This window comes from Thrips palmi, unplaced genomic scaffold (assembly GCF_012932325.1).
Source record: "Thrips palmi isolate BJ-2018 unplaced genomic scaffold, TpBJ-2018v1 HiC_scaffold_17, whole genome shotgun sequence".
In the NCBI taxonomy this organism is placed as follows: domain Eukaryota; kingdom Metazoa; phylum Arthropoda; class Insecta; order Thysanoptera; family Thripidae; genus Thrips; species Thrips palmi.
Window position 1 is genome coordinate 9,627,477 of NW_023144626.1, and position 26,820 is coordinate 9,654,296.

Below are 26,820 nucleotides of genomic sequence, written 5' to 3' on the forward strand. Positions count from 1 at the left end.
TTTAGGACTCTTGTTCCCCGTGTGCGTGAGGAAAAGGAGCCAGAGTCGTGGTGACGTCAGGCAGGGAGCTCCGTCACACGCATGACGTCAAAATCCCGAGTTCATCCACAAGTTTGGCACATGTCTCACGTGCTAATTATTCTTACAATAATACCGCCGTCTTCTGAATCTCTGAATTCAAACAGTAGTCATTTGAGTTATTTCTGAGCCCAAAACAAGTTGGGAACAACAGTGGCCGTGTGAGAGCACGTGTGTTGCGTGAGTGAGTCTGCGTAAGAGAGGCGGCGGAAAGAAACATTAATTTAATTTTGATTGAGCTCTTCTTCCCACTCTCTAATCAAATTGGCCTGACGCGACGTAAGAACCACGTGCCGTAGACCAAGGCTGACCAAGGCCACCCTCCCCGGTTACATGACTCGGGCGCAAGTGTCCGTCCACCCCGATGGCCCCACCCCCGCCCCAACCCAAAGGGCTTCGCCGCCCACAACAACGCCACCCCCGCAGAAGGGAGGACCCGCGCCGGGGGTGTGGTGTGGGGACGCGGGCGCCGGTGCGGTCCGAACGGGACCCGAACGGGACCCGAGCGGGACCCGAAATGACACGAACCGTGGCCGAGGAGCAGCCGAGAGGAACCCGAACGGCGAGCCTCTCTGTCGCTCCCTCCCGCTGGAGCCGCGCTGCGGTTCGCTGCGGCGGGAGGGAGCGGGAAGCCCAACGCTTCGCGTAGCTTCGCGCCGCGCGCCGCGTCCGTCTCGTTTCCGACTCTGGGCGGAGAGGGGTGGGGCCGGTGGGGCCGGCCGCTCGCTTTGCGCACGCTTTGGGCTTTGGCGGCGCGTGGGGCTTGGGGTAGAGCGTGGGGTGGTCCCTGGCGCGGTGTGGCGCGGCGCGGCGTGCCGTGGGCGCCCCCGTCGGCTAGAGCTAGTAGGACTCGCTCCTTCGCTTCAGTCTGTGCCGAGACGGGGCGCAGCGCACACTCCGCACTCTCGCACTCCGACCCTGGCCGCCGCGGCACCCCTCCGGCCCCCCGCCCCCGCCCACCAATCCGAATCTGAACCGGAGACCGATCAGCTGCACCGGTACCGCGGTCGGCCCTTCGGCACCCTTCGGCACCCTCTCGGTCTCGGCCTCCTCGAAGGTGGCGGCGGCGGCACTCGGCGTGTCGCGTGTTCTCCCCGCGTGTACGTCCTCGAGCGGAACCATGGGCCCAGACTCCATCATGGCCTTCTTCACGTCGAAGCTCGCCAACCCCACGACGCTGTCGAAGCTCAGGTGAGTTGCGGCCGGATGACAACGCCGAGGTGCAGTTCGGTTGAGGACGGCGACGCCGGGTTCGAACGCGGAGCATGCTACAAGCAGCGCCGGCTTGCCGGTTGAGCGATTCCACTGCCCGCACTCTGTCTGCCGCACTCCAAGAGTGCAAGAGGGAACGAGCGAGGACTGCAGGGCTGCCCCAAATGTCCGAAGCATCTGCAGCGAGTGCTCGATTCGGACAACTATGGCACACGTGCGTTCGGAAACCACGCATCGAGTCCATATCTCTGTACCAGTGTGCGGAGCGCGTGGATAACCGAACGGTTTATCGTGCCAACCCTCGTGAGCTCAGTGGCGTGCGCAGAAATTTTGAAAGGGGGGGGTCAGGCCACGCTTTTTGCCTACTTACAGGGGGAAAGTGACGCAATTTGCCTACCTTCAAGGCGGCTGTCTAGTGGCCAAAGGGGGGGGGTCATGACCCCCCTGACCCCCCCCCCTGCGCACGCCACTGCGTGAGCTGAGTGTACCGTGGCGCGAGAGAGAGCGACGAAAATAATGCTCGGGAAACAGGCGGCAGCGATCGCTCCAGACGGAGGACGCTGTTGACGGAGAAACGGCACCTGTGGTGGTCGAGGACTTGACTCGGTGCGGGCGGCCCGCCGGCCCTTTTGCAGCCGGAGGGCTGCCGGAGGGCTGCCGGAGGGCTGCCGGAGGGCTGCCGGAGGGCTGCCGGAGGGCTGCCGGAGGGCTGCCGGAGGGCTGCCGGAGGGCTGCCGGAGGGCTGCCGGAGGGCTGCCGGAGGGCTGCCGGAGGGCTGCCGGAGGGCTGCCGGAGGGCTGCTGGCTGAGTGCGGTAACGCGGCAACGGGGTGCTCGACGGGGAGGACCACGACACGGCCTGGCTTTGTCTCAGGGCAATTCATTGATCGCGGCGATACGATGCATGGCGCTGCCGCTGTGCCCCGGCAGCCCGCCGGCTAGGCTGGGCAGGCTAGGCCGGGCTGGGCCAGGTCGAAGTAATCAATATGCCCGCCGGCCGGAAAAAGGAAAAGTGCGAAGCGCGGCCAGCTGGCCGAGGGAAGGACAAGGACAGGCGCAGTGTCGCCACCACTCGCGTGAGAGACACAGAGTAGGCGCGTGCGTGTGATTACAAACGTGCTCATCGTGTCCCCCGCGGTGTGTCTCCGGGCTCGTTTATTGGTGTGGCCGCGTGGCCGGGCCGCAGTGGGAGCGGGACGAGCGCAGTCTTCCTGGTCTCTGCGGAGTCTAGGTTCACGGTTCCAGGTGAAAAAACAAAAGCGCACACTGCTGCAGACTGATTCCGAGAGTCGTTTTCGCCGCTGTCTGTCTCACTCACAAGGCGCGCCGTGCAGGTGCGTGAGAGACAGAGCGACGAAAACGACTCTAGTCTGGTGTGCCGGCGCAGGCAGCGCAGCAACGTGGCCGTTGTGCGTAGATGTGTCTGGCGATACGTGGCGTCCTGGCCGTCCTGCGCGCCGGGCGTCTCCAGACCACTGCGGACGCCGAGAACGAGTTCCTGGAGTGACGTCGTCTGTGTCGGCCGATTCCGCGGCCCTCTCTAGGCCGTCACTCTGACTCTCTCTCTCTCGCACTCGTGGAGTGTGCGGTAGGGGCGCGAGAGAGACAGCTTCGAGGCGAGGCACAGTGGGCCAGAAGCCGGTGGAGGCGGCCAAAACTCTAGACGCGTTTTGAGCTCCAGAGTCGCTAAATGGGACTCGAACCGAACGTGTGACCCCACCAATGGATTGCTCTCCGAACGAGGAATCCATTGGTGGGGTCACACGTTCGGTTCGAGTCCCATTTAGCGACTCTGGAGCTCAAAACGCGTCTAGAGTTTTGGCCGCCTCCACCGGCTTCTGGGCCACTGTGCGAGGGGGACAACGGCCAATCGCGCGCCTGTCGTGCCTCGTGCCTGTGCCCCGCGGCGCGGATTTGCTCGGATTCGGCGACGCCCTGGCCGTAACGCCAGCTCTGCTAGCGCGCAAACCCTGGCAAACCTCGGCAAACCTCGGCAAATCCCAGCAAATCCCGCGCCGCCGTGCCGCAGGGGGCGTCTGAGGCGCGTGTTTGAGGAAACTCGGTTCGGGAGACGAGTCTGGCGAGGAAGAGAGGGGCGGAGGGCTTCGCTTGCTTCGCTTGCTTCGCTTGCTTGCCCGCGACTCTCAGCTTGAATGACGGCCGGTATCGGACGGCGAGTGAGTCGGTCGGAACCTGGGACGGGGCGGGGGCATATTGATTTTGGATTAGGGTGTTATCGCGCTGCATCAGTCCTCCAGACTGTCTGCCGGCACTCTTCCCGTCGTCGGCCGCGTTTTCCGCGCCGCTGCCGCCGCCGGGGCGCGAACCCGCTGCGCGTCCAGCAGACTCATTCCGAGAGTCGCTTTCGTCGCCCTGTCTCTCTCGCACCTACAGGGGGCGCCCCATGAGTGCGAGAGAGACAGGCCGACGAAAACGGCTCCCAGAATCAGTCTCCAGGGGATTCGTTTGGAGGCACATCGATCTGGGCCTAGCCTGCCTTGCCTGCCTATCCGACCTGCCTGCCTCACAGCGGGCATTGCACTTGCCGCTACGCTCCGCCTCCACTCCCTGCAGTGCGGCGCGGTGCCGCTGTGCCCACCCCGCCGCCCCCAGCCCAGCCAGCCCAGCCCCCGGCCGCCCTTGCCCGCCGCTCTGTCTGGGACTGCGGCAGTGGCGGCAGTACGCAGCCTCCGGCCCACCCCTCCCACCCCCACCCCCAACCCTCCCGCACAGGCCGCGCAGGCCGCGCTGCGCGGTACGGCAAGGGCGCTGAGCCGGCTGAGCTGACCACCCGCTCTCGTCGGCGCTCAGGGAGGCTTCCACCGCTGTCTGCTTTTGTTGATGTTGTTGGACAGGGAGCTATCCGAAGGGTGAATCACTAGTGTACTCATGTGAACAAATTTGCCCGTACTCCTTCTCTAGTTTTTCTACCGATTTAACGTCGAGTGCCGTTAAAAACGCTAAATAAAGCCTTTAAACGTTTTAAATTGTAAAATTTATGATTGAAGCAAGGTGTACTCACCCGTACTCACCCAAAGAACAGAAAATAGTCACATTGACATCAAGTGACTAAAAAATGACAAAATTTAGTCACTCTCTTGAAAGGTGACATCAGGATGATGTCAATTTGAGTCATTACAAACTACGAGCAAAACTAACTGAAATTGCATTATTTCTTTCAAAAAGTCTTACGCCATTTGGAAAAGAGGTAACCTGGCGATAACCTGTGAAGTTAAGATCTTAAAGTTCACTTGGTCACGATGACATCCGTTTGATGTCATCCATGAACGCATTTAATCAGCAATTGCGGTAAAAAATTCAGACTTCTTTGGTATTACGGAAAGTCTATTGCGTTCGGGTGATGAAGTGAAAAATACCGGTCATTTTTGACATCCCGAAGTATTGCCGTCACTTTCGAGTCATCTGCCGGGCAGATTCCCGACCGCTGGCCTTAGAGCAGGTCGATCCTTATATGTCTTCGTGGCGCAGTGGTAAAGAGCTCGCCTCCGAAGCCGAGGAGATGGGTTCGAATCCGGCCGGCCGCGGAGCGACTTTCGACGTACAATAGAAGGAGACATTACTACCGCACATAGGCGGCACAAACATAAGGAGGGATATCAGCTGATGAGTAGAGTCGTATCCTTTATACAGTTAATGGGTTCGTGACATCATTTGACATCAACTTGACGTCAAAATTCCCTAACTTTGACCGTCGACTATGATGTCATTCTGACAAACAGGATTTTGACCATTCTTTGATATCATTTGACGTCTGGATGACAAATTTCTGTTCTTTGGGGCATGTACTCATGTGTACACCAGAACCCTGAGTGATTCACCCCTCGGAGCTATCTGCTTCCATTTGTTTTTGTTGTTTGTGTTGTCGGACAGGCCGCTGTCTGCTTTTGGTTTTGTTCGACAAACCGCTGTCGCGCTGCTTCTGGCTGCTGGACACGCTGATGTGCCGCTGGTTGTTGTTGTTTTGGTACAATCCTGTCGGATTTTGTTGTTGTTGTTTTACTGACAACTGTCGGTTGCCTGGTTCCACCGCGGCATAACTGCAGAATCGAGCGGGGCTAGGAATTTCCCGGAATTTCCGGAGCGCGGAATACTCGCGTTGGCGTTCCAATTATTTTGCCCGAAGCTCTTCTTGCATGCATTGAGGTCGTGAAGGGCCTCCGGCACGGCCTCGGGCTCGGCCTCCGGAGCGCGCTCGCGCTTCGTGCGCGATGGATACCGCCGCGGATGTTGTTGCTCTTGCTTCTTGTTGTTGTTGTTGTGTTGGTGTTTGGGTGCGCGGTCTTCGCCTGGTCTTTGCACCTGTCCCGCTCGCCCCGCTCGCCCCGCTCCCCTCGCTGATCGTTATCTCGAGGAGCCCCCAGACCCCCCGGCCCGGCGCCCCCAGAGCCGCCGTGCCTCCACCGCGCCGTGCAGCGCTGCCTCGACGACGACGTCGCTGACCTCCCTCGGCCGCCCTCGCACAGTGGGCCAGAAGACCGGTGGAGGCGGCCAAAACTCAAGACGCGTTTTGAGCTCCAGAGACGGTAAATGGGACTCGAACCGAACGTGTGACCCCACCAATGGATTGCTCTCCGAACGAGGAATGCATTGGTGGGGTCACACGTTCGATTCGAGTCCCATTTAGCGACTCTGGAGCTCAAAACGCGTCTAGGGTTTTGGCCGCCTCCACCGGTCTTCTCGCCCACTGTGCGCTGGAGGATGATGGCTGGAACAGCGAGGGGCGGGGAGAGGGCGGGCGACAGAGAAGGCATGCGCGTATTATTGACGCTGACGCGGGATGGCAAGCCGTGGCAAGCCGTGGCAAGCCGTGGCGACGTGACGTTCCCTCGCGTTCCTTTTTCCTTCATTGTCACGATAGAGGCCCGGCCAGCCCCGCTCGTCTCTCGAGCCGTCACACACCGCGGCTTGCCCCGCGGCCTGCGGGCTGCTTCCGAACAAGCCGGTCTCTCTCGCACCCGTGGGGGACGCCCCGTGAGTGCGAGGCAGACAGCGGCGGCCGCCGCCGCTCGGGGTGGGTTCGGCTGCCGTCGCACAGTGGGCCAGAAACCGGCGCAGGCGGCCAAAATTCCAGACGCATTTTGAGCTCCAGAAACGCTAAATGGGACTCAAACCGAGCGTGTGACCCCACCAATGGATTCCTCGTTCGGAGAGCAATCCATTGGTGGGGTCACACGTTTGGTTCGGGTCCCATTTAGCGACTCTGGAGCTCAAAACGCGTCTAGAGTTTTGGCCGCCTCCACCGGTCTTCTGGCCCACTGTGTGAGGCCCGCCTTCAAAACCTCGACCGAGACCTTGCCAATGCCTCAGCCAAGGGCCTTTAAGACCTCAGCCATGCGAACCTTTGCAAACCCAGCCCGGCGAGGCTCTTCGGGGGGAGTGACAGTGTTATGAAAAATTGCTCGTCCGCCGGGAGAAGCGACGAGCCGCAAAGTAAAGAATACTGCGCACCTCCGACGAGGCGACCTCGTCTTCCTCTGGCGCCGCGCTGCGCCGCGCTGCGCGCATTAGGGCAGCACCTGGCTTCGAACGGCGTCGCTCTGTCTCTCTCGCACTCCTCTGGGACGCCCCACGAGTGCGAGAGAGGCAGCGCTACGGAAAGCGCAGTTCGGAACGAGCCCTGGGAAGGGCTTTCTCTCCCTCCGGCACCTCGGGGAGCGTCCATAAACAATGGCGAGGGATGTGGTTTCGCTCGCACGCGTCCGGCCGGGCCCAGGGCGAGGCCCAGGGCGAGGCCCAGGGCCGGGGCTAACTTGGCCATGAATTCCAGAGTGTCCGGACAGGTGCTTTACGCACGCCCCCTGGGGTCGTGTGCCCCCCGCGGGACACCACACTGCCGAAATACCGAGTCCAAGGCGACGGGACTTCCCCGAACAAGAAGGCGGTTCGCATTAGTGGCACGAAAGGCGCAGCGGGATGGGACCATTACGTCGCGGAACCCCGAAATTTGACGTCACCTCGCCGCTGCTGTCAAACAGTGGTGTCGCCGCGCTCACTGGCTGCACTCTCAAACAAAAGGCAGAACCAGATCAGCTGAAAAAATAAATAGGTTTTTCTTCGTTCTCTTGTAGACGGAGAAATGGAACCGCGTGAATTCAGCATAATTTACACCTGAGTGATCGTGGTGAGGTCAAGAGACTGCCATAATGAAAAAAAAACAACATAAAAAACGCTGGGGTATAAACTGAGAATAAACATCATGAGTAAGAGATACTGTAGGACCCACGTTTTTGTGAGAAATAGAGGGAGAGAGAGAGAGAGAGAGAGAGAGAGAGAGAGAGAGAGAGAGAGAGAGAGAGAGAGAGAGAGAGAGAGAGAGAGAGAGAGAGAGAGAGAGAGAGAAAGAGAGAGAAAGAGAGACGGAGCTGGGGGCTTGCTACGCCCACGGCTCACCGTTGACGAGATACCTACCAAACACTTGAAACTGTTGCCGCTCTATTTTCGGCTCTAGTTGGCAGTCTCCGCTGAATGTGAGGAGAGGACGCTGGGCGTCTCGTTTTGCTCTGCTTTGGCGTCCTTTCGTCGCTAATGAGTTCGCGTGCTGCTTGGCACGGCACGGCACAGCACGGCGTGGGGCGACCATCCCACAGTGGGCCAGAAACCGGCGGAGGCGGCCAAAATTCTAGACGCGTTTTGAGTTCCAGAGTCGCTAAACAGGACTCGAACCGAACGTGTGACCCCACCAATGGATTCCTCGTCCGGAGAGCAATCCATTGGTGGGGTCACACGGTCGGTTCAAGTCCTGTTTAGCGACTCTGGAGCTCAAAACGCGTCTAGAATTTTGGCCGCCTCCGCCGGTTTCTGGCCCACTGTGCATCCCAGCGGACGCCAAAGGTACGAGCAACGAGCTGCCTTTGACCGCCGCCAGGACACGCTACGCCACTATAAGTAACAGCGCGTTTTTTGCCCTTCCCTCCTTGACCGCTGCCGCCGCGCCGCCGCCATCCCGCGACCGAAAACGGGTTTCATCGGATTTTGGTCCAAGTAGTGTCCTTGGGGACGAGGAAGGAAGAGTAGCGGCGAAGTCTCGAACACGCAGCGCGACGCGGCGGGAGAGAGGGGAAACCAGTCGCCCGGCCGACGGACGTCCTGGCGAAAACGCCAAATTAATTTCCTCTGTTGGAAGACTGGCCCTTGGCTTGGCCCTAGGTTGACCTTTTTGACTTTCAGGCCTTTTGGTGCAACGGTCTTTGGGCTGAGAGTGTGGCCCTAGAGGCCTGAGCTGCCCCTGTGGAATTTCAGACCTTTGATCTTCGGCTCTTTGGTTCTTTTGGTAATTGGCCACAACCGGCGCAGCAGCAGCTCTGACCCTTCAACAAAGCCCTTTTGCAACTTTGACCAGTGGCTCTGGCCCTAAGCCCCTGGGCCTTGGTACAGTGGCCATGGCCTTAAGCCCTTAGGACCTTGGCCCCATAGGCCCAGGCTCCGCGGCTTAGGCCCCTCAGTAACGATCAAAGGCGACAAGGCGCGACAAGGGCGCGATGAAGGGCAGCAAAGGGCTGAAATCACGGCCCTTCCACTCGGCTGAAGAGCCGGCGTAGGGCCTAACAGTGTGCCGGATTTGCCGCCCTTTCCCGTTTTCGACACTGCTGCAGCGCCCGCCGCGCGGTGAGGACGAAGCCCTTGAAGCCTCGCGCGGCGTTGGTTGGTAACCACCGCTTCAGGTCTTCCAGGAGGACGGCGACAGCGGAAAAACGCGGAGCTCCATTTTCGAGGAACATAATAATAAAAAAGTTTCATCGTCGTGGTTCGGGGAAAAAACCCGTGCCTCCGTCTTCCTCGCTTCAGGTTGACGAGACGGGACGCTCCGCCAGAACCACGATCGCGGCGCGAGAAGTAGTCTAACTCTGAACAGCGCGTCGTCGCTCCGTCTCTCTCGCACCCCGACGGCGCGCGGGTGATTCCGTGCGTAGAGGGTCATTTTGGATGTACCAAATGTTCTTTTTTGAAGTTCAACTTTAGAAGCTAAATTTGGTGTAGATGGCATACATAGTACCCCACAGTACCCCTCTGAGCGTGGCAGCGCTACAAGTTGACTTTAAATTTCACCCCCTATGAAATACGGCGGAATTTACAGACATAATGATGGAATTTACAGATTACGGAATTTACAAAGCGAAGTGTTTTGTCTCCTGACCCGCTGGGTTACAAGATAGGTAAAAACTGTTGACGGTGTCATTTTGAGCATCCAAAATAGCGTTTTTCAGCGAAGGTTGTGGGAACTTTCTCCGTCAGATGGAGGAGCTACGGCCCGAAACGGAATTTACATCTATTTTTACACCCTTACCGTTTTGAACAATTCTGACGGCCTGGAAGCGTCGTTTGACCCCCACAGGTCCCGCGGGCACGGGCTTCTGGAAGCTTTTTTTATGTTCTTTCGATCCCAAGTGGTCGCGAGGTTCTAAAACGAAAAGGAACCCCAGTAGACCGTCATTTGTGAAAACAGCATAGGTCACATGGTCACACGGTGGACATTTTCCTAAAGGCTGTTTCGGGTTCAACAAGTGATGATACGAAGGTCACCTTGCGTAATTTTGCGAAGAAAAAGTCAGGGAAGAGAGTGAAATAGCCAGTTTTCTTTTGATGTGGCTGAGTCATATACTACAGCATGGCAATGTTGTCTTAAAGGTGTTGGTGACCATGACGGAACTTACAAAACGACACTTTAGCAGCTTACGAAACCTAGAAAAACTAAAGTTAGATTGACTTATCCACATGAGGACATGGTCTTCGTTTAGTAAAACAAATTTGAATTGCCCAAGCTACCAAATCAACCTCAGTTCAGGCGCAAGGCCCCGGTGACCTGAAATGACCCCCTACGCACGGAATCACCCGCGCCCCGCACAGTGGGCCAGAAGACCGGTGGAGGCGGACAAAACTCTGGACGCGTTTTGAGCTCCAGAGTCGCTAACGCTAAACTGGCCTCAAAACGAACGTGTGACCCCACCAATGGATTCCTCGTTCGGAGAGCAATCCATTGATGGGGTCACACGTTCGGTTTGAGTCCTGCTTAGCGACTCTGGAGCTCGAAACGCGTCCAGAGTTTTGTCCGCCTCCCCCGGCTTCTGGCCTACTGTGCCCCGCGAGCGCGAGAGAGACGGAGCGACGGATCGGCCCGCTAATTGGAAAGCGATGTTCTCACGGCGGCGCTACGCCCGCTACGCTCTCCGCGGCCGGCGCGTGCGGCTTAATAGCGATACTGCCGCCGGCGGCGCCGCGCCTCCAGAGCCGGCCTCAGCAAGGCACTGTAGGACTGTTCGCCTGCCGACAGGAGGAAAAGGCGTCTTTCTGCCTACGCGCCAGGCGGCTCACTAGGATCCCCGGCGAGAGGAGAGGAAGCAAAGGAGGGTGGGCATTTGTCCTTCCCCCTTTTCCCCTGGATCCACGACGCCGCCACGCTGTTTGCCCGCGGCTTTCCGTGTTCGGCGCCCGGCAGCCCTGCCGCCCACTACGCCGTGTGCGAGCACGGCCTTCCGTAGGAAAGAAGAGGCGATAACGGTGGGCTGGTCGAGCTAGCCAAGCTTGCCGACGCGGCGGCGGCGCTCCGAAGGGCCGGAACCCTGTTGCCGCGCGGGGGCGGCGGGGGCGGCGGGGGCGGGCCCAGACCCAGAGCGGCGCCTTATCCCGGTCTCTTTTCCCGGGGCGACGCGCCGAGAGGCCGAGAGGGCCCTGCTCCTGCTGGGCAAACACGAAAACCCTGAAAATACACGCCACGGCAAGACACGCCGCGCAAAAATCCGGCCCTTTCCTCGCACAGGGTCAGGGCTGCGTCCGGGAGGCTGCTGGCCTCAACCAACCTGGGGGGCGGGCAGCAACACTTCTCTGTCTCTCTCGCACTCTTACCGGACGCCCCACGAGAGGGACGGCGATGAAACCGCTGTTGGGAAGCAGCACACAGTGGGCCAGACGACCGTGGAGGCGGCCAAAGCTCAAGACGCGTTTTGAGCTCCAGAGACGGTAAATGGGACTCGAACCGAACGTGTGACCCCACCAATGGATTGCTCTCCGAACGAGGAATCCATTGATGGGGTCACACGTTCGGCGTTCGGTTCGAGTCCTATTCAGCGACTCTGGAGCTCAAAACGCGTCTAGAGTTTTGGCCGCCACCACGGTCTTCTGGCCCCCTGTGCAGCACCCCGGGCTAGCGGGGTGGCGCCTGCTGTCGCCGGTCCCGGACTCCCGGACGCGGCCCTGCATAACGCCGTGGTCCCGGCGGGCCCGAGGGGGTATGCGCTCTCTGAACATGTGTACCGACTATTACGCTATTACGCTCTATTACGCCACAAATTAATCGGAATATAGCTAAAAATGGCCTAAAACACACCAAAATTGATAAAATTTTGACAATTTCGGCTATTACGCGACTATTACGCGTATTATTACGCTTGCTATTACAGATAGAGTGTACCGACTATTACGCGAGTGCATACCCCCTCGGGCGGGCCCCTGGCTGGACCCTCTTTAATGCAGCATTCCCCGAGCCAGCCTCCAGCCGGCCTCCAACCAGCCTCCTGCCGGGCGGAGCAGGGGGTGACATTGTGGTCTCCTTGACCTCCGCCGGCGCCACCACCCGCCCGCACGTGTGCGCCGAGCGCCACTCCAACCATATCTCTCCACCACCTGCCCACCTCTGCACTTATTTTCCCGTTACCCTCCCTCGCACCCCCACCGCACCGCACCCCACCCCACCACCCTCACCTGTGCTATATTGCTTCCCCGCGGACGCGCCTCGCCCGGCCGTCCAGCAGCTAACCACATATTGAGCGCCAGAGCAAGCAACTTCGGCATCAACTTTCGACCAAAGTTTGGCGCGCAACCGCGCCCCGGCGGGAGCTTTGAACTTCGAGCTTCAAGCTTTGCGCCGTCCTCGACCCCGACCGAATTTCTTACTTTCGGAACCCGTTCGCGGTACTGATCCCGATGCCCAACCTAAGTGCATGAGGAAAGCGTGACATCTTGAATCGTAACTTTATGCTTGACTCCATGGTGACGCTTTCGTTTCACCAGTGTACTGATGCGCTCTCCGTCGTGGGGCCTTTCCGCCTGGAGAGTAGGCAACACCGCGGCTCCGCCGTCGGCCGGCTTGCCCGCCCGCTCTCCGCCAGGGGCGCAGGCCCAGGCTCGGGGGCCAGGGGCCCGGCCGAGAGCCGAGCCGGCGCTCCAAGGCGCTCGGTGCAGCGCGCTGCCCCCTCCCCCTCCCCTCCCCCTCCCCCTCCCCCTCCCCCTCCCCCTCCCCCGCGGCCGGAGTGTCCGGTCCAAACTCCGGCCGCGCGGCGCGCTGCCTTTCGAAACGGCGGGTGACTTGCATCGTGGGACAGCCGCACAGTGGGCCAGACGACCGTGGAGGCGGCCAAAACTCAAGACGCGTTTTGAGCTCCAGAGACGGTAAATGGGACTCGAACCGAACGTGTGACCCCACCAATAGATTGCTCTCCGAACGAGGAATCCATTGATGGGGTCACACGTTCGGTTCGAGTCCTATTCAGCGACTCTGGAGCTCAAAACGCGTCTAGAGTTTTGGCCGCCACCACGGTCTTGTGGCCCACTTTGAGCCGCGAAGGCGAAGGCAAAGGCGTGGGTGGGGGTTTCAAATGCAGAGCCTAGACGCCGCCGCGTCAAATATTGCGTCAAGGGACTCTGAAGCTCTCCTCGCTCTGTCTCTCTCGCACTCACAGGGCGTCCCGTGCGGGTGCGAGAGAGACGGAGGGACGGAGCCCTTTTCGGCCGCGGCCCGCTGGCCCAAAGAAAGTGTTCTGCCGAATAGCATGAATGCATTTGGGGGTGGGCGGCGTGGGCCACTTGCTGCTCTGATGCGATATGAAAAATGCATGCAGCTCGTCCGGCGTCCGCGGCGTCCGGCATTGTCAGGGGGCCAGAACGGCCGGTAGACTAGAGCCGTTTTCGTCGCTCTGTCTCTCTCGCACCTGCACGGAATGCGCCATGAGTGCGCGAGAGACAGAGCGACGAAAACGACTCTCGGAATCAGTCTGCAGGGCCGGCCGGCCAAGCCACTGGCAAGCAAATCCCCCGCAAGGCCGAGAAGGCCGTACTGCCCCAGCGGCCACTGTTCCTCCCTTCCCTCACTGTGGCAAAAAGCTACGGAAAATTCTGTAAACAGCTTGTGGTAATCCTCCGTAGCCCCCTTATCAATATTCTCTGTAGGCTCTTACAGCATTTTCCGTAGGACCGCACAGTATTCTCCGTAGGACCTTACAGTGATCTCCGTAGGACTATACAGTCTTCCAGGTCCTACGGAGAAGACTGTGTGGACTTACAGAGAATACTGTACGGCCCTACGGAGAATACTGTAAGAGCCTACGGAGAATATTGATAAGAGGGCTACGGAGAATCCTGGCAAAAAAATTAACAGAATTTTCCGTACCTTTTTGCCACAGTGCTGCTTCGCGGCGTTCGCGGCTCATATCTGTGTTCCCGTCTCTCTTTTACAGCCCCGTTTTTACCCCCGGATTAAATCCCCCGCCCTCCCTGCGGTTTTTCTAAATAATTCGCGTTCCGCTCGCGTCGGCGCCGAAAGACCCCCGTAAATAAACAGCACAGAAATTAAACGGGAATAAAAAGTTTACGTTGGTTGTATCCTTTATCGCTGACCGCAGGGCCGCAGTATAAGAACGCCGGCAGCAGCGTTAGGGACAAGGCCAGGGACGAGGGGTGGCCGACTCCAGAAATTTCTGTACGAGGAACATGTTCCGGACGGAACATGTTGGAACATGTTCCAATTTTGGGAACATTTCGGAACATCTCGGAATAGGGGGAACATCGGAATCATCAGGAACATCGGGGAACATTTGGAATTATCTGGAAATATGTTGGAACATTTGGGAACATTCGGGAACATCAAGGAACATCAAGGAACATCTGGGAACATCTGAGAATATTAAGGGAACATCTCCAGAGTACCTCTATTGCTGTCGAATGCAATGCAAAGAATAGATTCTACTTGATATCGCTATCGAATTCTGTCTTCTAAGCCAAACTGCAAATCTGATTGTCGGATAGTCTGACCACACCTAAAGTCGAACCTGGGTCCAAACTTCTTCGATTGACTCAAGATGGCCGGTTGACCTTGCCCTGTTTCCAAAAACACCCCTCTTTTGCTATTCTAGCTTTGTAAGGGGATCCTACTTTGCCCCGTAGACCATGACGGACCTGCAGCAGTGCCCCTGGGCCTCGGATCGAAAAAGCCGACTCAGGGTAGTTCATTTGGTCGTCCAAACACACCAAATTTGGAGTAGATCGGACGGCGGCAATTCCCCCCTTCCCCCTTTTACGTACGTACGCGCGCGCGCAAAAAAAAACACACACACACACACACCATGCACTCTCGTTCCAAGTACGTGACATCACGTTAAAACGAACGTGACAAAATGTGGCATTGTCACATTCGTTTGGATGTGAACAAGGTAATTTTTGGCCGATTCACATCCAAACGAATGTGACTCAATGCTCAAACGACCGTGACATAGTTTCAACCGGATGTCTCGCACTACGAATGAGAGTGTGCATCCGACCATCCTGACACGGGACAGGCTAAAAAAGATATAATAAACCAGAGGAACACAAGGAACATTTTGGAACATTAAGGAACATTTTGGAACATTAAGGAACATTTTGGAACATTAAGGAACATTTTGGAACATCGAGGAATACTGGGAACATGAGAACATTGGGAACATCAGGGAACATTTTTCGGAACATTTGACCGATGTACGAGGAACATCGAAGTCGGCCACCCCTCGGCCAGGGACAACGTGCGGCGGCAATGTGCTGAGGCGCTTTGTATCGGACTGTAATGTGCCGGCACCGAGGGGGGAACAGCTTCCACATTCATTGTACAAAATTTGACCACATTCCACATTCAGGTGGCAAAAACGCCTGTAAGTAGGCAACATGTGTGGCAAAAACGCCAGAAATCTTGCACATTCTTGCACATTCACACAATCATTGTACATCAAATTTGACAGTGGGTCACCCCTCGGCCGGCACGCAATGTACATACAGGTAACGCCGCGCGATGTAACGAGCCTCGAAATATGTACCTCGGCCGCTCCACTGTAAATGTAAATGATGACGTGCAGCGCTGCAGCAGCTAATCGACCCTGTCCGCCTCGCTGCACGCCGCGACCGCCATGGCGCGCCACGCGGGGCGGCCCGGCAAGCCCAGCAAGCCCGGCAAGCGCGGCAAGCCCGGCACAGGGCAGCCCGGCCCTTGTGCTGCGCGCGCTTCGATCCGGCCGGCTCGCCCCGAGGCCCCGGGGCCCGACCGACGGCAACCCCGGCGGGCCTCACCTCACGCCCCCGCGAGGCCCTGCAGGCCCTGGGCCCCTAGGCCGTGCAGGACAGACTCTGCAGGACAGGCCCTATGGCCCTACGGGATCCTACGGGGTCCTACGGGGTCCTACGGGGTCCTACGGGGTCCTACGGGGCCCTACGCGGCCCTACGCGGCCCTACGCGGCCCTACGCGGCCCTACGGGGCCCTACGGGGACTGGGGATGTCACGCCGATCCGAACAACGTCAGCGAGCGGCACGCCAGGGGCCGCCAGGGGCCGCCCTGTCAGGGTAGGTTAGGCTCAGTCAAACACACCGGCCTGCCGGCTGACTCCGAGCGCCGCCTTTCGCCTCTCTCGCACTCGCGGGCCGTGCCGTCGGGGTGCGACAGAGACAGAGAGCCCCGTTCGGGATCGGCCGCAGGTACAATGGGCCGTGGGGGTGGGGCGCCATGCTCGCGGTGCAAACGACACATTTGTCCGCATTGACAGGTGCCTATCTCCCCGCCCAATCAGGCAATCATGGGTAATGGTGACGCGATAGCCTGGCGACTGCCTGCCGATTGCCTGCCGGTGGGTCGATCCGCTTCGGACGCTTGCTGGATGATGATACGCGGAGGCATCACGCCCATTAGCTCCGTGCGAAGGGAAGCAAACACAGCGCCACCTTGCATTGTCCCGCGCAAAAAGTAAACAAACACTCCGCCCGGCGGCTCGCTGGTCCCATTTGACGCCGCGGGGGTGCCAATAGGCTACGGGTCATTGCACGCCACGGTCCCATTCGACTTCCGGGCCATGCCATGCACGCTATATGCCGCCTGCAGAAAATAGTGAAAGTCGGCTTGGCTTCGGCCAGTCGAGGTTGTCAAGGTCAACCGGCCGGGCGGCTCGCGACGGCCGAACTCGACCGTCAGCGCCATTATTCGCTGGAAGGGAGAGAGATAGAGGGAGAGGCTCACTGGCTGATTTGAATATCTGCGTTCATCGTGGCCCGTGGTGAGCTCACTGAAAAAAATTCCGTAGTTTGGTGTGGAAAAGGCACGGGACTTACCCGGGACCTTCCTTACACCGTGGTGCCTATAAGGATCTTACGTGAAACTGGTACCGAGTCTCCGTAGTAGTTGGCAAGGTACGGACGGTCCAGGTGAAAAAATTGAGCACGCAGTAGTTTTTTCCTACCAGTGTCGTTCGCCTGGATGAGATCGATAACACCGATGAATTACTGTATAAATTGTTTCGGTGGCGCGTTTTTTGGCCCCACAAAACCCGACCCCACTGGACTGCCTGGTTGTGTAACCGGCGGTGGAGCTGACCGTGATTTTCGTTTCAAGTTCACGTGCCGCCAGTTCGCGCTCTGCGGCAGCGAGGAGATGGACTAAATGCGAAATTACAATTTCAAATTGTAACTATTGTTTCCTAGCCATGGACTGGGGGAAAAACAGGAAATAAATATCGTTCCATTCGGGTTCTTTGAAGTGCAGTGGGGCTGCATTGACTTTTTAATTTCGTTCCATATTTTAAGCTGGTCCTGTCAGGATAACTGTGAGCAACAAAAGCGGATAAGTGCCCACGCGTGGAGACGCCAGCCATTCCCAACGCGTTGTATCATGCACACTGTGAAAGGGGACTTATTGTTAACGCGAACGCCACAGACTTTACAAACTCAAGTGTGTACATAGTACACTCCACCTGGAGTGTACATGCATGTACACTTCAACCTGGAGTGTACTTAGCATGTACACTTCACCCTGGAGTGTACTTGGCATATACACTTCACCCTGGAGTGTACTTGGCATGTACACTTCGCCCTGGAGTGTACTTGGCATGTACACTCCAGGTTGGCGTGTACTTGCCAAGTACATGCCAGGTGGCTCATACCTGCAGCAGGGAGCCAGCAACAGTGTACCTGAAGGTACACGCCAACCTGAAGTGTACATGCATGTACACTCCCAGGTGGAGTGTACTATGTACACACTTGAGTTTGTAGAGGACTTGCCTTTGCTGCACGAAGCCAGGCATTGGGACGTACTCCTGCCCTGCACCCTCAACGCGGCATCGACCGCGTGCCGCTTTTCCTACCAGTCTAATCCAATTGTGTGTTGCAGGCCGCAGCTGAGCGGAGTGGCGCTCGCCTTCATCGCCGTGTCCCTGGTGGCGCTGGTCCCCTTCCTCAGCTTCATGTGGCACATGGCCTGCGTGCTGGCCTTCTTCGTGGCCGTCGACAGCATGGCCCTCAAGGACAAGGCCTTCGCGTACTTCATCAGGATAGCCGTCTTCTTCTTCGTCCGCGCTCCCGGTCTCAAGGTAAGCCTTCCAGCCACTGCACTGGTGAGACTGAAGCGTCAGCTTCATTCAAGCTACGCTTGAACAAAGGCGTAAAAGCACACTCCAGGAACACATGTGCGAGACCATCTCGCGGTCCGCCAAGTGGTGCTGTCGGATTCTCACCTTCCTATTTTATTTTATACCTCACCAGGTCCATTTGTACGGTGACTTCGAGGAGCTCCAGCGGAGAGATGAGAACGTCCTGTATATGGGGAACCACCAGTCATCACGTGAGTGTCATTTGTATATGTTTTTGTCATAGTAAAAATGAGTAATGTTTTCGAAAGTGGTGTCGTCTGTTAGTGAGAAGTGGTATGCCCACATCCGCGAGAGAAAAAAAAAGATTTTGAGTTTGCCCCAGTGATGAGCCCGGCTCCCAAGTATGTCGAGCCCCTTCGAGTTTCCTGAACTCAATTCAGTGACGCACTTCGGAAGGGGCCTTAGTGCTAGCGGCAGTCGCGAAAACAAAATGAATGAAGGTTTGGTGGGCCTGGACCTCAGCCTGGACGGACGCATGGGGTCGGATGACGCAGGCATCGAGAACTAACTTGGGGCCGGACCATGGACATGGAATGCCGCCTTCTGACGAACGCCGAAAAAACGAAAAGAAACCTCTGCGTGCTAGTTGTGCCAAACCTTTTGCGCGTGGTTTCTTGAGAGACTCTCACGCAGTGTCATTAAGTTTGGCGAATAGAACATAAAAACACCTAAATTCCATTCATTTGGCGTGGAATTGCAGTGAATAGTTGTCGTTAAGATATGAAACGGTTTGCAAATTCTTTCTTTGTTTTCCAGTGGACTGGCTGGTGGCGTGCTCCCTGGCATCGTGGTCGCGGTCCTTGCAGCGCATCAGATTCATGATGAAGCAGGAGCTGGCCTGGCTGCCCATGATCGGCTACTACACCAAGGTGGTGGGCCACATCTACATCCGCAGGAAGGGCTTCAAGCCGGACAAGCTGATGGAGAGCCTGGCCGACATCAACAACACCAAGAGGCCGGTGCGTATTCACCCACCCCTTTGAACTACATCAAGCTGAAACGTCTGCGAAAAGTCTTGACAAAAAGGGTGAAAAAGCTGTGCAGAAACAATGGAAACGGCGTACAAAATGCACCGCCTTTTAAGGCGACAGTCTTGGGAAAGTTCACACATACACAAATTGGCACGACCCGCGATTGCCAAAAAAACGGCCAGTCATTTTATTTGCATCGTGCAGCTGCGATTATTTTTCCTTCGTCTAATGGGCTGCTCCGAGAGAGCGCATGGATGACCGTCGCAAGTCAAGTGCCCGTGGGAACGCCCGTGGAATGGGGCAGTTCACACTCACTGGAGTCCCGAACTAAAAAAAAAACACAGCAGCGGATAAAATATTTTAAAAGTGCACTTGCAGTTAGATGGTTGACTTTATTACCTCGCAGAATTCTGTTTCTTTGCATTGAAAAAGGTCGGTAGAAAACGCAGAGGAGCTAAGAACACATTGGCCCCCTCCTGCCTATCGCTTCCTACTCCTAGCTCTTTCTTTTTTTCGCGGCAGCGGGAAGAGAGCAATTCGACTTGCCTCTCCGTGACGGGCTAGCCGGCTAGCCGGACAGCCCAGCCCGTCGTTGACCTCGCGTCACCACTGCTAATGGAAGTTTTGGGGTTTTGCTCCTCTGCGTGGAAAACACACGCTGGTCCTCTAGTAATTACGTGAAGGAGAAAAGTGTGGCATGGAAGCGGGCCAGGGTCTCAAAAAAAATAGTGCTAATTGAACAGAAACTATACTAGATTTAAGAGTAATGAAAATTCGACTAAGGACTTTGACGACTAAGAAAATAGCATTGGCCTTTCAGGGGCGTAAAATGCATCACCGTTCTACATCTTCTGTCTTTGTCTCCAGTTCTGGCTGGCCATCTACCCGGAAGGCACTCGCTACAACCCTGACGACACCAAAGCCATCGCCAGCTCCGACGAATCCGCCGTCCAGCAGTACCCCAACATGGGGTTGCTCAAGCACGTGAGTGTCTCTTCCTCTTGGGTTCTGCCCGTCTAACCGACAAAGAACGACTCGTCACTACCCTGTAATTTTTTTTAAGCCCAAAACGATCAAAATTGTTAGATGTTTCGTTTGGGCGTGTGGGACACTTTCTTTGTCGGTTGGCAATGCTAAAATCCATTATGGTCTTCTCCCTGGCGCTCCGTTTTGAACGCCAAATCGACCTAGATCCGTTTAATTAACTTCGACCCGAAACAGAATTCGCCGCGTTTTACGGAACAGTGTATACTTATTTGACGGTGTTTCAGCAACTGACGCCGAAGGCCAAAGGCACGTGGCTCATGATCAAGAACATGCGCAGCAAGCTGAAGGCGGTGTACAGCGCCACGCTGGTCTACGAGCAGGCCGAGCCCAAGGGCCAGCGCAGGAGGGCCCCGACCGCCACCGGTGAGTTGCAAAAGTGGAAACAGATCGCAAAATAAATTCGCCTTCGCGCGCGCCAATTCTGAAAACTGTAAAGTGACAACACAGTTTTACAGTGCGCGCATCGCGGTGAGGCTAATCCAAGCGGCGATCGGGGAACACAGCCTCCCCCCCCCCCCTTTTCCTCAATCACTGAGGATAAATTATGAATTCAACAATCAACCCGTAGACCCGTGGAATGGGAGGTCCATGGGCACCATTTGGCCCGTCTAACCTTACAGATAGTAGGCCAATGCCAGTGTCCACGTCACTCGGTTCAGGTTTGCGGGAAGTGGGTGGGGGAAGTGGAAGGACTAGGCCCGCCTTGTTGGCCCGCCTCCGACGGACGTCCGACTAGTAGTCCGGAGGCTCGTCTTGCCTCGTCTTGCCGCCGAACTCACGTCGCTTTTATTGCCCGGGATTGGGCGTCCTTTTTTGTGCCCATTCAGCCGATGACGACCGGCATCGGCATCGGACGAAAAAACAATGAAACGAAGACGGAACAGGTCTTTGCGGACCTGTCGGTTTTCCTGGAGCGGGCGCAAGTCCTAGGACCGAGGGGGAAACGACTTCGGTTATCCGGTGTACAGCAAATTGGTAATCCGTTATCCGGATAACCAGAAATTTCGAACCAGAAATCCCTATCCGATGTACACAAAATTTCTCAGTCGTTTCCCCCCCGCTTAGGACACATCCGCTTCCCACAGTAATGCATCTCGTGGGTGTTTTGCAGAGGTGCTGGCCGGCGGCTGCACTGACTCCCACCTCTACGTCAAGCGCATCCCCATCGAGGAGGTGCCCGACGACGAGACGGCCTTCGCGACCTGGCTGTTCGCCCAGTGCCAGGACAGGGACAGGTGAGTCTGCAAGCTGCTGCAAGCCCGTCGCACCGTCTCTCTCGCACTCGCGGGGCGTCCCCGAGGGAGTGCGAGAGGGATAGAGCGACGGCTGGGATCGGAAAGAGGATCGCACATCGGTCGGCTCGATCTGCGGGAGTGGGGCGGGGGGAGGGCGCTGCGGAAGAGAGGGTAATGCAAAGAGATGGAGCGCTACCGCCGGGTAGTGGAGCGCGGCAGCGCGGCGCATCGCATCGACCCTTTGGCATTTCATGCAAAAGAGAACAGCGGCAACGAATATGCCGTGACGTCCTCGCGCTGCCCCGGCGCTGCCCCGGCCGCACTCCACGCGCTGTGCCACGCTCTGCGTGCCCCCCCCCTCCCCCTCCCCCGCCTTCCCGGCGCGGCTCGCGCGGCTCAGTAGCCTCGTTACCCAGAGGGCCCAGAGGGCCCAGAGGGGTGGAAGGGCGATGTGCGAAGTGATGCTGGGATGTCGCGCGGAGGGAGACACGCCAGAATTTATTATTAGATCGATTGCCGCGTGAGATGGCGCGTCGAGGTGCGCGATGAGGCCATGAGGCTGCTGCAGCCACGGCAAAAATACTTTGGTGAGGTGATCGACTTTGTTCGATAGGCTAAATTCGATAGCTGCAATCGAAGAGAGTCATAAGACGTTTCGTTCGTGTGAAGAAACGTGCCCCGTTCTTGTTGCAGGATGATGGCCGACTACTACAACAGCCGCTCCTTCTCCTCGTGGGGCCCCAGAATGACGTACGGGGGCGACTCCCTGTTCATGGACCTGGTGATCCTGGCGCTCTTCACCCTCGGCATGTTGGTGTCCCCGTTTGTCCGGACGATCTACCTGGTGCAGGCCGTCCTCGGAACGTTGTGGGGCTACGGCGTCCTCACGTTCAAGCCCACCTTCTAAACGGGACAGGCCACCAACAACAACCATATCCGCGCGGGAAGCGTACATCAGCGCTCCCCAACCTGAAAATCATCATTAGGGTAGTTGAATATCTGCGCCGAGTGAACGGAAAGAACATAAAAGATGGGCCGTGAGTTAGGAATGGATTTTAAACATTGATGATACCGTAGAAAATTTATCATTATGATGGCACTGTATCACTGTCGTTTAGCAATCGATTTGCACTCGTTACTTTGTCTTTATCAACACGGAACAATATCGTATAAGGTTCTGAAAAAATACCGTGAACGTGAGTAGATTAGTTGAAATGTGGTTTTACCATACATAGTGAGCAGGTTGTTTTAGAAATATGTCCCTGTTCTGCAAATTTCATGTTTTACTGTTCACTATATTTAAATGCTGAATATCAAATTTGCGGATGTGATCTCGCAATGGGGCCGGTACGTACTTACGACGTTAGGTAACTTTAGAAACAACCGTAGGTCAGTAAGCAAAAACCTTTAAATTACTCAAATGCACGGAAATGTTTGATGAGCTCACTATACGTTTCTCAATATTTTTCGTTTCCCATTGTAGATGCGAAATCTTTCATTTTTCAAGGCTAAGTTCACGTTTACTCTAAAAAAACGCGGGTGATTGTAATCTAAACAGTGTGAAGGTAGCTATTCCAAAGGGATGAACTGCCTAGATTTAGTCGCCACATTACTGTGGAAAGGTCAAGAGCAGACAATCCAGCCAGTCATATCAGCGGGCTGTTCTGCGGAAATCTGGTAGGAATTCGCGTTCCTCCCTGGTTAGGACCAGGATTTGTGGTAAAATGTTTTCCTTAGAGTACGGTGACGTGCCTATCGTGAGATAGAGCTCGGAAAGTGTCTGTGATCCATTGCATTTATCTCTGGAAGGAGAGTGGGGAGGCAGAGGCTTGGCCAGCCAGACACTCCCCGACCCTGCCCCACCCCGCATGCTGTGCGTACGCCAAAAGTCTTACGGCGAAGTTTTATCCAACAATTATTCCGGCGAGAGTATCATACAAAGCAAGAAACTCATGCTACAAATTAATCTTCTTATGATTTTCACTTGAGATACGTGTTACGAAGAAACACTTCGCATTATGCTTGCTCCATTCCCCTCGTTATCTGAAAAATTTCTCCGTAAGACTTTTAGCGTTAAACTCCAGGTCTTCCCTTTCAAGTCGACGTCTAACCATTGCAGGCTGTCAGAGTAAACGAAATTTGGCACAGCCACCAGCTGGATAAAGAAACTTAACCATTCATTTAGTGTCAGACGTTGTTTCAAAACGTTTAGTGATAATAAGAAATTTTGTGTTTTGTACGTTGATCCGAAGATTTGCGGTAATAGGTCCAAATAGTAGTCAATGTAAGATAATTCCACAACGGTAGACTGTTTACTGTTTATCATTCCCGTCACGATGTGACGCTAGGACTTACTCAATAGTGGTGTATCCAGATGGTTAATTTGAAAGAAAAAACATTCTAGAAGCGAATTTAGTCAATTCGAAATTAGTTTTACAACTCAATTAGTATAGATGATAGCCATGAACCAATCCTAGCAAGCGGCAATAAACGCGTTGCGCTTCAAACAAAAACGGTAAATCTAACGACTTGCGATCGTTGCGACGAAAGGAATGTAATAATTATAAGATGACGTCCGATTCTTAGGTACCGAGGTGACAAAATTGGAGGGGGCACGGGTGCCTTTGAATCCAAATTTATTTTATTACAAATATTTGAAAACAAATAAAACCCTTGGGCGCTGTACACGCTCATGCGCTGAAGTTTTTATTTCTGAGGCACTCGTGTTCCGTTGAAGGGCACGCTGGGTCATTGCTGCCTTCACTGTTAAAAAAATCGTTGTAATTTTACAACAGTTTTGCTGTGATATTTAATAGCAACACATATTGTTGTATTACAAACACATTGTAGCTCTAAGTGCTGTTTTCTGAGGGATCAATTGTAGTGCGATGAGCTCCGTCGAGTCTTCGATTATGTCCTGGCAGCATTTGTGTTGGTCACATCGTGTTGTAATTCAATATCCTTGTAATCTGGCAACAATATTTGCCAAGATTGCATTCAGACAATCTGTTGAACGACAACATGTCTGTTTTTAGTCATGGCTACATTATTGTTACCTGACAAAGGAAGTTGGAATATAGAACCAATGAGTTGTCTTTTGATGGATTTCCCTCTCAGATACTAAACAACAACTGTTGTAATTTTAAGGTGATTGTGTTGTAATATTACAATCGAATTTTAACCGTGTTTGGCGCAGCCCTGAAGGCATTCTCGTGCCACTTTTACATGCGCTGTGATATTTTCGCTGTGCTGCGTTGCCAATGCGCGTGGGTGTCATCCTCAGGGTGGCATTCACAGTGACGCAGCATTGGTGACGCGGTCATGCCGACCCCTCGTAAGGGATGCTGTGTCAAACCCATGACAAACTGTATTATTACTATTACTATTATTATTATATTATTATTATCATTAATTTTATTGTTTGACGTTCGTCACTCACTTTGGCTCCTTAGCGTATTTAATTTAATATTGGCCACGTGGTCGTTTCTTCAGAGAACAAATTTGTTATTTTAAGGTGTATCAACTTATTTCGTAAAAATTAATTCACTGCTGAACCGACCACCTCATTCGACTCGTCATTCGGTTTTATTGTAAATATATATATTTGTATTCGGATGGATTGTTTTTGTTCCATGACTGGAAACTATTTATGTCGGTGAGGATTATTTTGTTGTCAAGTATTGTTTATTGTCATTCGATCAGTGTAAATAATATGATTTATTCATTAAAGACAAAGAAGTGGGAGATATGTCTTTTTTCCTCGGTCCATAAAAGCTGCTTCCCATTGCAGCATTCTGGCCCTAGACGCCCGGCCCTGGACGCCTGGACGGATGGTTAGATGGGCCACGGGCCACCCGCTCTTGAGCGAGATTCTCTTCTTCCTATCCTGGTCTGTCGAGGCATCCCATCTTAAGGTGCAGGCGCCTGCAAAGGACAGGGTAGGCCACCCGCTCCGTCCAGGTGTTGAGCGGGACTGCCTATCCTTGTCTTTGCAGGCGCCTGTATTAAGCGGCGGGCAGCATTGCGCTCGACGAGTAATCGATACCCGAGCGCGCCTCTGCCAGCCTCTGCCCCCCGCGCTTCCCCTGATCGGACATCGATCTAACGACGCGGAAAGCGCGTCAGTGTCCGACTAAAGCGCCCTTGCCGTGCCTCTCTTCCTCCCTCTATGGGCGCAGTATCTCCTTGGCCCACTCACCCAATCGGCGCTCGCTCAAGCGGCCTTTTGTTATTTGCCTCAGCATGAAACTTTTAATGGCAATTCAAATTTTTTGTCGATGCAATGTGCAAAGGCAGATTGGGACCAGCCACAGCCAGGGTTCTTTGGCTTCACAAAAGGCTCTTTTATTAAAAAAGAGAAAAATATTTGGAAAAAGTTGCAAAACTGGAAGAATATCAAGAAAACTCGAAGGAAATTTCACAAAAATGGAGCTAGCAAAAATAGCCGGTGCTTCGATTTTGACAATATACTGGGTCCAAAACTCACTTATTTTTGGTCGAACAGCCCACAAAGTTTTAGCTCCGGCCCAGCTTCTTAATAATTCCACATTTTTTTCGAAAACTTAAACAGCATGAACCAAGAGAGCTAGTGTAAAATCTTGAAATCGCTTTCGAGCTCAGGCATCACCACCACGTGTCGTTCCAAATTAGACATTTCAGTTTCAGAGGTAGATTTTCTAGCGTTTAACCTCCAAGTTGATATTTGGGTAATCGAGTAAAAATATGTTTACAAAGACATCAAAGTAAAGGTTGAGTATTCCTCTTGGTTCACTTTACTGGCCTGATCAAGAAGTCAACACTTGGTAGATTCATTCCTTTACTCCATCGGGAGAAACTCTCGGACTGATATTGGAACTCACATTACATGGGCAACACCACAATAAACAAGAAAATCAAATCATTTCAAACGAAAGTTGTCCTGGCCACGACAGTTTACTTTTTGAATCGCCCGCTTGCACTGCGCCACTCCCAGGTATGAGAAATTTATGATGCCACAAAATAAGTTTTTCATGCCTGGAATTGGCGCAAAAATTTGCAGGGTAGGGTGACTCAGGGGATCATTCTAAGTGGATTGACACCTATTTCGGCCAATTCCATGACTATCGATTTTAGGGGTATGGATGGTCTGGCGTGGAATTATTGCCCCCCCCCACGGCGTACGCCGGCGATGGTGTGATAAGAGCTCCTCTTGCGTGGTGACATGGATGATGGTGACGTCGTGTTCAAGTACCACATCAGCCGATGTGACGTTGCAGGGGTGGGGGCTTGGGCAGCCTCGGGCCCTTGGGCCTTGAGGACCGGCCGAAGGGCACCCAAGGGCCAGGGAGGCCGGAAGTTTAAGGGCAGCGCTGGCAGCGCGCGGGGGAAGGGCCAGGGGAGGGGCGGCGCAGGGCTCGCCAACCCAGCCAACCCCGTCGTCGGTCGATGGCGCCATGCCTGGCTATGCCAGGCGATGCCGCGTGTCCGAGCCAGACTATGATCAGCCAATCGGCCGCTCCCCAGTTCACGTGCCGAGCTTGCCCCTGGCTTGCCCGTCGCCCGCGGCCGTCCAGCGAGCCGCCGCGCCGCGCCAGCACATGCTCGCCACGATGCAGGTGCGTGCACGCGAG

The 26,820-nt window shown here is 55.2% G+C and overlaps 1 protein-coding gene across 1 annotated transcript; it reads left to right on the forward strand.

The window, feature by feature from the left end:
* The first annotated feature begins 945 nt into the window (after nt 1–945).
* Nucleotides 946–24,957, forward strand: LOC117643603 (1-acyl-sn-glycerol-3-phosphate acyltransferase epsilon-like). Its single transcript, XM_034382580.1, has 8 exons — nt 946–1,269; nt 17,700–17,898; nt 18,071–18,149; nt 18,715–18,917; nt 19,797–19,913; nt 20,201–20,339; nt 21,088–21,211; nt 21,905–24,957. Exons 1-8 carry the CDS (start codon nt 1,199–1,201, stop codon nt 22,116–22,118), a joined length of 1,146 nt encoding a protein of 381 aa, XP_034238471.1. The 5' UTR covers nt 946–1,198; the 3' UTR covers nt 22,119–24,957.
* The last annotated feature ends 1,863 nt before the right edge of the window (nt 24,958–26,820 follow it).